Source organism: Rhineura floridana, chromosome 3 (assembly GCF_030035675.1).
Source record: "Rhineura floridana isolate rRhiFlo1 chromosome 3, rRhiFlo1.hap2, whole genome shotgun sequence".
Lineage (NCBI taxonomy): Eukaryota > Metazoa > Chordata > Lepidosauria > Squamata > Rhineuridae > Rhineura > Rhineura floridana.
This window is the reverse complement of record NC_084482.1, coordinates 187,524,764-187,538,427: the sequence shown is the minus strand read 5'-3', so window position 1 is coordinate 187,538,427 and position 13,664 is coordinate 187,524,764. Positions and strand designations below refer to the sequence as shown.

The following is a 13,664-nucleotide window of genomic DNA, read 5'->3' as shown; positions in this document are numbered from 1 at the left end:
GTCATTCCAGGGAGAGGGGAAAAACGCAGATTCACCCTCTGCAACAGGAGGTCAGAATTCATCAGAATGAAATACTGTTAGATGGGGCGCAACGAAGTTTTGCTAATGCACGCATGGTGTCATGTTGTATTCCTGGCTCAGGGTTTTCCCCCTCCAAAAGCCTCTGTCTCTCATATCTGTCATTGCCAAGTCCCAATAAGTCTCCTGTAGTTTTCCCAAGATCTACCCTTCCTGAACCTGTCAGCAATGCCCTCACCTAAACTAGGCTCTTTTGGTTAGACTGTTGTTATGTGCCTTCAAGTCGATTATGACTTATGATGATCCTATGAAGCAGTGACCTCCAATAGCATCTGTCACAAACCACCCTGTTCAGATCTCGTAAGTTCAAGTCTGTGGCTTCCTTTATGGAATCAAACCATCTCTTCTTTGGCCTTCCTCTTTTTCTACTCCCTCCTGTTTTTCCTATCATTATTGTCTTTTCTAGTGAATCAGGTCTTCTCATTATGTGTCCAAAGTATGATAATCTCAGTGTCATCATTTTAGCTTCTAGTGACAGTTCTGGTTTAATTTGTCCTAACACCCAATTATTGGTCTTTTTCGCAGTCCATGGCATGCGCAAAGCTCTCCTCCAACACCACATTTCAAAGGAGTTGATTTTTCTCTTATCCGCTTTTTTCACTGTCCAACTTTCACATCCATACATAAAGATCGGGAATACCATGGTCTGAATAATCCTGACTTTAGTGTTCAGTGATACATCTTTGCTTTTGAGGACCTTTTCTATTTCACTTCTCTCATAGCTGCGCTCCCCAGTCCTATCCTTCTTCTGATTTCTTGACTATTTTCTCCATTTTGGTTAATGACTGTGCTATTGATAATCCTTGACAAGTTCAATGTCCTCATTGTCAACTTTAAAGTTACATAAATCTTCTGTTGTCATTACTTTAGTCTTTTTGACGTTCAGCTGTAGTCCTGCTTTTGTGCTTTCCTCTTTGACTTTCATCAGCATTCATTTGAGATCATTACTGGTTTCTGCTAGTAGTCTGGTATCATCTGCATATCTTAAATTATTGATATTTCTCCCTCCAATTTTCACACCTCCTTCATCTTGGTGCAACCCCACTTTCCATATGATATGTTCTGCATATAGATAGGGTGATAAAATAAACCCCTGTCTCACACCCTTTCCAATTGGGAACCAATCAGTTTCTCCATATTCTGTCCTTACAGTAGCCTCTTCTCCACAGTATAGGATGTGCATCAGGACAATCAGATGTTGTGGCACCTCCATTTCTTTTAATGCATTCCATAGTTTTTAATGATCTATACGGTTAAAGGCTTTGCTGTAATCTATAAAGCACAGGGTGATTTTCTTCTGAAATTCCTTGGTCCATTCCATTATCCAACATATGTTTGTGATATAATCTCTGGTGCGGTGCCTCTTCCTTTTCTGAGGAACTTTTTCTGCGGTGCCTCTTTCCTTTTCTGGCATTTCTCACTCCATATATGGTAAGAGCCTTTGTTGTAGAATCTTGAGCATTACTTTACTTGCATGGGATATTAAGGCAATAGTTCGATCATTACTGCATTCTCTGGGATCCCCTTTCTTTGAAATTGGGATATACATTGTACACTTCCAGTCTGTGGGCCAGTGTTTTCTTTTCCATATTTGTTGACAGATTTGTGTTAAAATTGGGACAGATTCAGGCTCAGTAGCTTGTAGCAACTCTATTGGTATGCTATCTGTTCTTGGTGATTTGTTTCTTCCAACTATTTTAAGAGCAGCTTTCACTTCACATTCTAAAATTTCTGGTTCTTCATCATACGGTTCCTCTGTGAATGAATCTGTAATCCTTGCATCTCTTTTATAGAGTTCTTCAGTGTACTTCTTCCATCTTCCTTTTATTTTACCTCTGTCAGTCAGTGTGCTCCCCTGTTGATTATTCAACATCCCTACTCTTGGTTTAAATTTGCATTTCATTTCTCTAATCTTTTGGAATAGAGCTCTTGTTCTACCCTTTTCGTTGTTCTCTTCTATTTCTATACAATAACTATTATAATAGTTTTCTTTATCCCTACGTCCTAGTCGCTGTATAGTGGCATTTAGGGTTCTAACTGTGTTTTTATCTCCTTTTGCTTTCCTTCTCTCTTTCTGCTTTTTTCAGTCATCCATTGAGGTCTTTCTCTCTTTTTAACTAGAGGTATTGTCTTTTTGCATTCTTCCCTGATAATGTGCCTGACTTCACTCCATAGTTCTTCTGGGTCTTGTCAACTAAGTTTAAATCCCCAAATCTGTTCCTTATTTGATCTTTATATTCTTCTGGGGTGTTATTTACTCTGATTTTCAATATTACTAGTTCATGATCTGTACCGCAGTCTGCTCCTGGACTTGTTTTCGAAGAAAGTATGGAACTTCTCCATCTTCTGCAACCAATTATATAATCAATTTGATTCTTATATTGACCATTTGGTGCTGTCCACATGTACAGTCGTCTTTTCGGTTGCTCAAAAAATGTGTTTGCAAGAAACAAATTACTGGCTTCACAGAATTCAATAAGTCCTTCCCCTGCTTCATTTCTATCTCCTAGGCCCCATTTCCCTACAATTCCTAGTTCTTTTCTGTTCCCTACTTTTGCATTCCAGTCCCCCATGATATCAGCACATCTTGTTTTGGTGTGTGATCAATTTCCTCCTGTATTTCTGCATAAAATCTTTCCAATTCCTCTTCTTCTGCATTTGCCGTTGGAACATAGACTCAGATTATGGTTATGTTAATAGGTTTTCCTTTTAATCTCATTGATATTACTCGCTCAGACCTTGCGTTATAGCTCCTAATTGCTTTTGCTACATCACTTCTCACTATTAAAGCAACCTCGTTTCTTCTTAATTTCTCATTTCCTGCATAAAATATTTTGTAGTTGCCTGATTGAAAATCTCCCATTCCCATCCATTTTAATTCACTTACACCAAATATTGTAATGTTTACATTCCATTTCTTGCTTGACAATTTCTAACTTTCCCTGGTTCATGCTTCTCATGTTCCATGTTCCTATTATGTGCGTCATACAACTCCGGACTCTCCTTTCGCATCTGTATGCATCAGCCTCTGGGCTTCCTTTCGGCTTTGACCCAGCTGCGTCATTAGTCACAGCGCTACTCGTACTTGTCCTTTGTTCTTCCCCAGTAGCTCGGTGAGTGCCTTCTGACCTGGGGGTCTCATCTTCCAGCACTATCTTGTGTTGCATTTTGGATACTCTGTTCATAGGCTTTTCATGGTAAGAGATATTCAGAGGCGGTTTACCATTGCCTTCCTCTGAGTTTGGATGCATCTTAGTCTGGTGTCTCAGCTTTGACCATTCCGCCATGGGTGCCCCTGCTAGGAGTCTAGCCTCTTGGTCTAGAATCCTGACAGCATTGCTCTCAGCTTCTTCAACACTCTCAAACCCACTCACCATATTAAGGTGTACATCCTAGAGGGGGTTTGGTTAGACTACTGCAGCCTTTTCCTTCTCTATCTCCCATCCACTTCCGTCTTTTCTTTCTGTCACTATGATAATACCAGTCATGCCTTCTGAAGGCCCTCCATAGGAATAGCGCTGCTATCTGCATCAGTGTCAAACTTCTAACCCTTATAAATAAACAGGGCTCTGTGGTATGCTATTTCTTGCTCTCTATTGTGTGTGTGTGTGAAAAAGAAACATATCTGTATTCTATGTGTGTGTTATATGCCTTCAAGTCGATTACGACTTATGGCATCCCTATGAATCAGTGACCTCCAATAGTATCTGTTATAAACTATTTATTTATTTATTTATTTATTTATTTATTAGATTTGTTAGACGCCCATCTGGCAGAGGTTAATCTGCCACTCTGGGCGACTTACAACCAAACACAAGTACATTCCATATAGACATAATCAAAATCCTAAAAATTAGAGATTAAAAATTAAAAGCTTTAACTATAAATTTCTACAAAACACTGTCTATGATTGGATATTAGTAATGGTGAGAAATGTCTGAAAGAGAAAGGGAAATAGGACAAAATCACATCACCATCTTTTCACAAATCAGTTACAAACACAGAATACAAAAGGATAATAAATTAAAGGGTATAAACTGTAATGCTAACATCTGTATCCTCAAATACTCCATCAAGCATTGTTGAAACTTTACTCCAATTCAGGCGGTCCAATAAACTACCCTGTTCAGATCTTGTAAGTTGAGGTCTGTGGCTTCCTTTATGGAATCAATCCATCTCTTGTTTGGTCTTCCTTGTTTTCTACTCCCCCCTGTTTTTCCCAGCATTATTGTCTTTTCTATAGGCTTTATTAATTTTCTTTTCCAGAATAATGCAAAGTCTGCATCAATAAAACCTGGATTCAGTAACCTGTATAATAGGGATGGGCAAGAATTCCACTAAATTCAGATTTAGCACTGGATTTTTCAATGGTCCACATATTCTCCATCTCTGCAGAGTGATCCTGTTTGCTCTGAACTTCAATGGCTTTTACCTGACACTGGATTTCCCCCCCTCGAATATTCCCTTGAATATATTGTTCTTTTAATGATTTTACAGACTTCTCCCTCTCTCTCTCTGCCACCCACCTCCACTCGAATAATCCCAGCTCCAAGTGGCAGAAAGCAAGCCAAGTCCCACCCATGGTAAGGACTCAGGCCTTGCCAAAGAGGAGGAGGAGGTGGGGGTAGGGAGGCATTGAAAGCTGTTTTCCCCCTTTCCTTTCCAAAAGGAAAACAGCTGGTCTCTGCTTGCTAATATGAAAACTGACCAGCCTCAGTTGCAGAGGAAGAGGAGTCAGCAAAGCCGTTTTCCTTTCCTTTATCAATATTTTCTTTCGAATTATCAATATGTTCAAATATCAGTATTTTTGGGGAAGGAAAAACCAGACTGGTAAAAACAGTGGATAGCAGACAAAGAACAAACTAGATTCGATACTGCCTGTTAGGTTGAAAAGGCACTGACCAACGGATCCCATCCCTACTGAATAAATAGTTAAGCAAATGTGTAGGTATTTGCCTGTATTGTACAATTTATCCTCAGTGCTTGAACTATGGTTTAAGGAAATCCACAAACCATACCCCATTACTCCTACTGAAACAGTCACTAAGAGAGCTGTGCCCCTCTCTAGTCTCCCCGTAATCCTGCTTTTGCTACTTGCAAGGAACAACCCAGAAAACTTAAGCTTACCCTATTGACTGCTGAGAATGCTACTAAGCTCCCAGTGTGGCTCTGGAAATACTAGGTGTTGCCCAGATACTTTCAAGCCTCTCACTGCAGTCACAAGGACTAGAAAATTGCCTTTGCTAAAAATAAATATATCCCACATCCAGAGCTTGGAAAATTTACTTTTTTGAACAATTCCCATCAGCCCCAGCCAGCATGCCTACTGGATTGGCCTTATGGGAGCTGTTCAAAAAAGTAACTTTTCCAAGCTCTGCCCACACCAAATTTGGGGTTATATCTAACTAAGTCCTACTCAGACGAGATCCACTGAAATTAATGAACTGAAGTTAGTCATGTCTATTAACTTCAATGGGTCTACTCTAAGTAGGACTAACAATGGCTGCAACCCTTGCTGTTTTCCCTTCTCCACTTGTCCTTTGCAGAGTGTTGTGGAATACACAGAGCCCTTTATATAAGTGGGTCATCACTCTCATCTCTCCCTGTTTCCCCATCTTTCTGTGCACCAGCTGATCTGTGGTGTTCTTTTCACCCACTGCAGATTTTTGCCAGTTCCATCCCACTCCTTATGCCTGAGTAGCTACCTCTGCCCATCTAATGACTTCCTCCTCCAAATCTTCCCTCAATCTCATCCTTGAACTACACCAAACCCACCCTTTCTGCACTTTTTAGCTTCAGTTAATACCTCCCTGCCCTATTTCATCTACCATTTATGATGCTCAGGTTTGTGCTGAAATCGCAAAAACTCAAATTTCTGCACTATGTCAGCCCAAAGTATGCATTAATGAAAACTAGCCTGCATTAAGTTATGCAAATTAAGACAAATGGATTTTGCATAATTGTATTTCTGCTCAGGCCTGGTCTAGTGCAGCATTAATTCATGTTAAATGGGGAAGTGCTGGTAGACTTTCGTTTAAATAGTCTGGCCACCTATTGGCTTTGCCATGTACTGTTCTCACCTGATGATTGGTTGGTGACTTCTTGGCCCACTCATAAAGCCGCTGATAGACTTGACCATCATAGCTGCCAAGGGCTGAATTTAAATTAGCATCAGAGAAATCAAATGCATCCACTAACGGCACAGCATCTTGCCTGAAAGAGCAAAGGAAACGGATTTTATGAGTCACAATATGTAGGGCCCAATTTCTATGCCAAGGAGTACTCAATGCAAAATACCACCATAAATTAAAAAATAAATAAAAATTCTAATATAGACCTGCACCCCAGAAGATCTAACTACAGAAAGAGAAGGGTTGCAGAGCTACTTATTTAGCTAATTAGCATCACGAGAGGAGGTATCCCCTTAGTTAACCTGGGCCTAGAACACTGAGGGCTTTAGAAACAAGTGCCAGGATCCTGAACTGGGCTGGAAGCAAATTGGCAAGTCAGCAAAAACTGTTCACATCAACATTTCACCCCAGCTAAACTTGTAAGTAGTCTATACATTCTGGAGGGCGCAATGATGGCTAATCGGAGTAAAGTTTCCAAACAGCATATTACAGTAGTCTTGGATGATGAGAGGGCATCATAAATCATGGATGAGGACCCTGTGACCCTGCAGATGATGTTGGACTCCCAGTTCCTATCAGCTTCAGCCAACATGGCCAATGGTCAGAGATAATGGGAACTGTACTCCAAGCACAGCCAGATGGCTATAATTTCTCCACCCCTCTTATAAATGAATAGTGAACTAGAGGTGTTGAAGGGAAGGGGAAGTTGGTGGGTGGATGGTTCTGAGTCTGAACATGAGATAGCATTTACTCCTTTTAGTCACGTCTATCTCATTTACAAGATTTTCAGTCTGTCTTTTGATTGCAAAATACACCTGTTCTCAGAGTTGGGTATGAAAGAGATGCTCTCCATACACATTCCAACTCAAAGAGTTTTATGAATGAGGGAAATTTGTTATTACCTTGCAAATATTTTTACTAGCCTGCTGGGAGCTAGCAGAGGAAGAATAAAGAACTGCATTTCTGTGCTGGGCATAGAGAAAGGGGCTTCCCTCCACCAGTACCCAGCTTGATTTCTATGATGGGTGCAGAAGAGGGAGGTACTCCACTCCTCTGCCAGCCCACTCACTTGCATGGAATCCAGGAAAAACATGCAGGTGAGTCAGAACGTAAGGCAAGTTTGCTGGATCAGGCCAGTGGCCCTCCTAGTCAAAGATCCTGTTCTCACACCGGCCAACCAGACACCTATAGCAAGCCCATAAATAGGACCTGAGCACAAGAGTACTCTCCCCTCTTGTGGTTTTCAGCAACTGGTGTTCAGAAGCATGCTGCCTCTGACTGCAGAAGCAGAGCATAACCATCACAGCTAGTAGTTACTGATAGCTTTATCCTTTATGAATTTGTCTAATCCTCTATTAAAGCCATCTAAGTTGGTGGCCATCACTGCCTCTTGTGGGAGCGAATTCCAGAGGTTAACTATGCACTGTGAGTGCATGAACCACCTGTGGCTACCAGGCTGTTGCTTAAATAAAAGGATGGTTGAGTACAAATCCTACTGGTTCTTTCCCAGTGGTTGCTATTGCAGCAACAATAGCATCAGCAGTCCTTTCTCTGAGACAAAACACTTTTCAGCTGAGAAACTGTGTTTTTCCCCCCAGGGACTGACTCCTCTTTTCCTCTGTGGCAATGTGTTGCTTCATTCTGGACTATTTGCCAGGGAAAGCACTTCCCCATTTATCAGGAAGGTTGTCTAGGGCAGGGGCAGCCCCACCATTAAGCAGAGGGAAGCAGCCTCCTTCAAGAGTAAAAGACAGCAAAATGGTCAACCCTCATCAAAATATTTATATCCTGCCTTCAGTGCCAAACCAATCCAAGGCAGTTCACAACATAAACAGGAGATACGAATTAATGATAATAATAGAAAAAGCCACTATGAGATCACAGTGCCCAGTACACATTTCAGAAGACCCCAGAAGTCCTCTGAAATAAACACTCACTGCTTATTGTAGGAAAACTAGCAGTAAGGAGCAGAAAAAGCATCTCCCAGGAAGAAATTCTAGGCAGGTGTGTGGAACATGTGGCCCTCCAGTTGTGGCTGAACTACAACTCGCATCATCCCTGACCATTGGCTATGGTAGCTGGGGATGATGGGAGTTCAGAGTCCAACAGCATCTGGGGGGGGGGGCACAGGTTCTCCATCCAATACCAAGCCTCTTGAAAATGTTGAACTACATAGGAAGGCCCAGCTGCAACTGTGTATGGCTTCGCCTTGTGCCGTTGCCACACTGCAGCCTTCCTCAGTCTGGTCCCCTCAAGATGTCGTTGGACTCCAGCCTGTCAGAATGGCCATGGTCAAGGATGATGGGAGTTAGAGTCCAGAACAACTGAAGGGCACCAGGTTGGGCCTTATAGGCTATTTCAATGCAGCCTATACTCTTAGGCTTAAAGAGTTACAATTTTTATATATATTACTACAATAAATTGGCCAACAAGGCAACCCAAATCCCCCAAGTTCTGTAACTGTTAATAAAACTGAGTTTCAGCAGTAATTATAAGAAATAAAAGAAAGAACATGGCTAATTTGATATTTAATGACACCAGTTGCTTAACATTTTATAACACAGAATATTGGGTCTAGGCTGCCTTTTCCCCCTGTGCTGTGTAGATAGGTAGATTTATTATGGCTACAGACTAATAAAAGTCGATACACATGGGGTGATTAACATAATAAGAAAATATAAAATTCACAGGGGAGCCAACAGAAAATTCACTTTGCCATCTATCTGTTACAGAATGTGTCTCTTTTTAATTTCAACCCATCAAAGAAAACCCTGAAGATAATCTGTTAACAGCATGCAGATAATAGGTTTATCTTTAAATGCCTTTATATTTGATGATGCAGTCACTGCAGCACACTCGTCCTCCTTATTGGAAGGGATTTGATAAAGCTTTTAAATTAAATATTTCTGACTAATTTAAAAAAGCCGACACAGCCGAGTTTGAAGCAAAACCACCTGATGGTGCTGATGTACCCATTTCCGGTATTAAATGGAGAGGTTGCAGCTTCTGTGCTATTCAAAAATATCGGAGCCAGGATGAACACAACACTTCTCACAATATATTCATTTTATTTTTTATTAAAAACAGCCAAGATCTTGATAAGCCACAAGAGATGTCATTTGAGCAGGAAACTGGACAAAAGGCCAAAGCAACATTTTAGTTTGAAGTGTAAACAGTGGTGTTGAAGCTAAAAATCCATTTGAGCACATCAAGCTAAGACCACATCCGCATCATACATTTAAAGCATTACTATACCATTTTAAACAGTCATAGTTCCCCCCCACCCCAAGAATCCTGCGGAGTGTAGTTTGTTAAGGGTACTGAGAGTTGTTAGAAGACCCCTGTTCCCTCACAGAGCTACACTTCCCAGAGTGGTTTAACAATGAATCTCTCTTCCCAGGGAACATTGGGAATTGTAGCTTTGTGTAAGGAATAGGGATCTTGTAACAACTCTCACCACCCTTAAACTACAGCTCCCAGGAGCCAAGACTGTTTAAAGTGGTATGATAGCATTTTACATGTATTGTATGAATGTGGCCTTATGCAGTTGACAGGGAATTTTGTAGTTCGTTGGATTGGGGGTCCTTGAGGGAATTGAAGACACAGGCTTGCAGCAAAAAGATAGGCTTTTATTGGATGACAAGCATACGCTTGGTCAGTCTCCTTCTGAGTGAGTGGAGAACTGCCTCATGGTACTGCTTGCCTGGAGTTTTTATAATAATAATAATAATAATAATAATAAATTTTATTTGTTAGTCGCCTATCTGTTTGACTGAACAAACACTCTAGGTGACTTACATAACATTTTAAAATACAATATAAAAACAACATATTCAACAATCAATCTAACATCACACTTATACACTTCAGGACAAAGAAACTAGCATTAGCAAATCAGGAGCTTACACATCAGTATTACCTAGGCATTGCATAGGAACTGCATTAGAATTGCATTGGCACTGCATTATGTTCTAGTCAATTTGGCAAAGTTCAGAACTTCACATACCAGTACATGAGCTGAGTACTCCCGCTATTGAGCTAAGCATTTTAGCTATTGCAATTCTTCCTACATTTTGGAGATACCAAGATGTTCAGCACAGTGTTATCTTATCTTTTCAGAGTTCAAGCTGTGCCACAGGAGACACAGCTCTAAGAAGAAAAGGGATCTGGCTGGCTACTACACTTATGAAAATATTCTAAACCTTTATAGCTTTATAAAAGAACATATTTTTCTTTATTGTTTGAATATAAGAATTCTCCATCACTGGGTCCATCCAGCCCAGTATTTTCTTGTCCGACACACAGACTGTGTTCTCCGAGATCTCTGGCAATGTCTCTCAGTCCTCCTGCTAGAGATCCTTCACCTGGGGGTAGCAGGGACTGAACCCGACGTTTTCTGCAAACCCGAAGGCTATGCTCTGTCCCTAAGCTATAACCTCTCCGCTTTTACTGGAGGAAAACCTTCATCTATCCTACAAATACTACATGAATGCATCAATAGCACTTTGGCCCCAGTAATGTGTTCATATTTCAAAGTGCAGAAAGGGTCATGATTCAGCAGGAGAATTTGAATGTAGAAGGTCTTGGATTTCATCCCTGGCACCTCCAGTGATAGCATCAGAGTGCAAGTTGATGGGAAAGACTGCCAGCTCTCTGTCCTGGAAAGTGGCTGGCAGTCAGAGTAGGCAAAAGGGGGAAAGCTGGACAAACAGTCTGAGAGTTATATCCAACCAAGTCCTACTCAGAGTACACCCATTAGAATTAATGACCCTAAGTTAGTCATGCCTATTCACTTCAGTGGGTCCACTCAGAGTAGGACTAGCACTGAAGGCAACCCTAAGCTGAGCCTGGCATAAAGTAGATTCCTATCTTGGAGAGCCACTGCCAGTTGGAGTAGATAGGGCCAAACTAGACATGACATTGTGGGGTTACTCTTCCGGGCGCAAATAACTATGTCCTTTAACTCAAGTGCTACAGACATTTCTGGGGCAAAACGTGGCTGGTTCTGTCAAGAAACTGGGGGCACAAAGGGAAGATTTAGCTCCGCCCAAACCTTTACTCCTATGGCAAAAAAAGGAAAGAAAGGTGCACCTGGGAACTATAGTTATTAGCAGATCCTGGTACTTGATGGTCCTAATTCTACTGAGAAGGACCCCACAGAAGGTGCAAAGTAGATTTTGTACAGAGTGCAGAGGAGATGCCTGCGTCTCCTGCAACTGACATGCCTCTTTTCACCCGTCCTAATGACAGGCAGTTTTCTAGTTTTATGCATGTTTAATGACAGTTATGACACAAACATGGAGCAAACTGCATTAAGCCCTCAGCAGAAGAAAATAATCACCTCACCGAATGACTGTCAGGAGATCCAGGTACGATTCAGTCACCATGTCAGTTTGCTGTGTAGAAAGGTACGTGTCCTGCACAAAGTCTCCCATGTTAGATAAAATCCCATGCAGTGCGAAAAGGTCACAGAGATGTTTGAGGACCCTCTGGATGGCAACCTCTTTTCCAAATGTCTCCAGTGCTTTGACAAATTTTTCCACCACAATGTAATGGCTATGAGCCTGAAAAATTATAAACAACTGGATGCAAACACCATTCACCTCTGTACAGTAGCTCACGTTGGTGGGGTGGGGGTGAATGTGACAACACGGAGTTAGGTTCCACTCCTGGGCTATGTGCTTTCTCATTCAGTGTCAGAAGCAAGTGTAACCTCATTACCCAGTAATTGCCTCCAGCCTAAGCACCAGGCCACTTCCACATCATACATTTCAAGCACTCTTACATCACTTTAAACAGGCATGGCTTCCCCCAAAGCATTCTGAGGACTGTGGTTTGTTAAGGGCACTGAGAGTTGATAGAAGAGTCCTCACAGAGCTGCAATTCTCAGCAGCCATAACAAACAACAGTTGCCAGAATTCTTTGGGGGAAACCATGCCTGTTTTAAGTGTATAAGAGTGCTTTAAATGTATGGTGTGGATGTAACCAGAATATCAAGATGATAGCAGTGCCCTTCAGACTCAGCTCCCAGGTGAGTGGGAGTTGGTTCAATCCCCGGCATCGCCAGGTAGAGTTAGGATAGACAAGTTCTGGAGAGCTGCTTCCAGGAAGTGCGGAAGCTAGATGGACCAATGGTCTGATTCAGTATAAGGCAGCTTCCTAGCTTCACTCCTAACTCGGAAATCGGGAGCCTATGCGCCCCCAGATGTTGCTGGATTCTAACTCCCATCAGTCCCAGCCAGAGCGGCCAGTCACCAGGGATTATGGGAGCTGCAGTCCAATGACATCTGGAGGGCCAAAGGTGTTAGCTACTCCTGCTTTAAAAAGGTATTGTTTACACCTAGAAATGTCAGTATAATGCTCTTTTTAAAATGGGATCTGAATGAACGTAAGATGACCTATCTTCCTTGGCTGGCTGTTCTTTTCTAGCCCAATTTCAGAGGCAGGTTTTCTGGCAAAAGTGCCAGTAGGGGTGAAGTTAACATCATTATTACCAACCATAGCACCCTGTGCCAATTGGACAGAACATCTGTTCCATGCTTCATGCTGTGCTATTCCTGATTGGACCAAAGTCTGGAGTTTGGTTGCTGCATTTCTTACAATCCTACAGGGAAAGAGAAAAAGTAAACATTATAGACACAGAAATTGCCAACAGTTTTGCAAATATTTATGACTAATTTTTATAGCCTTAATGGCAGAGACAAAAGCCTGGTCTACACTGGCTGGAGACAGCAGAATTCTGGCCTGTACCATGCAGGTGGGAGATACCATTTTTGAGTGCTCCATGATGCAAACAACAAAAACTCTATCTGAAAGCTAAAACAATGCTCTCTTCTTTTTTTAACGTGGTAGAGCATTTAAAAAATGGCCTGTGGTCCAAAGAGATGGCAGTCCCGCCAACCACCTCAGAACCCCACCACACCCCATTCTGCTGAGTGTATAGCCCAAGCAATATAAACACCCTTATCTCCACCGAAGCACTTATCCCACTTCCAGATTACAAATAAGCCCCCTACGTAATATGCCCAATTTATAATGTTTTACTCCCTGCCCCCCCCCCAAGAATATTGAAAATTGCTGAGAGCCCTGGCGGACCACAATGGTTTTCCTTCCTGTTGTAGCAATTGTAATGTGCTGTGCTAGATGCTGTCATGATTTTTAAATCGTATGTTTATTGTTTCTTATCTTTCTTCTATATTGTATTTTATTGAATTACCATCTAAATTCCATAGAATTCAGACTGTAATACAATATAGAAGAAAGACCAGAAGTAATAAACATACCATTAAAAATCAATATGAATCTTTAATGCAATGGATGCGCAGCCCCCCACCACAAATCCAGAGATACTGCGGACCATATGAAACAAGCTAGTGGATCACAGTTTGGGAACCACTATGTTAAAACATTTGCACTTTGCTCTTCTATGAAGACACTCAAGACAGCCATTTTAGC

At 41.6% G+C, this 13,664-nt stretch overlaps 1 protein-coding gene across 1 annotated transcript in view; it reads right to left on the bottom strand.

The window, feature by feature from the left end:
* ACOX2 (acyl-CoA oxidase 2) overlaps positions 1–13,664 on the bottom strand; it is a 57,155-nt gene that overhangs the window by 4,032 nt on the left and 39,459 nt on the right. Inside the window, exons 12-14 of the mRNA XM_061618769.1 lie at positions 12,708–12,813; positions 11,556–11,773; positions 6,159–6,291 (exon numbers count right to left, since the gene is read on the bottom strand). Coding sequence (XP_061474753.1) covers positions 6,159–6,291; positions 11,556–11,773; positions 12,708–12,813 — 457 coding nt within the window. The remainder of the gene's footprint in view (positions 1–6,158; positions 6,292–11,555; positions 11,774–12,707; positions 12,814–13,664) is intronic.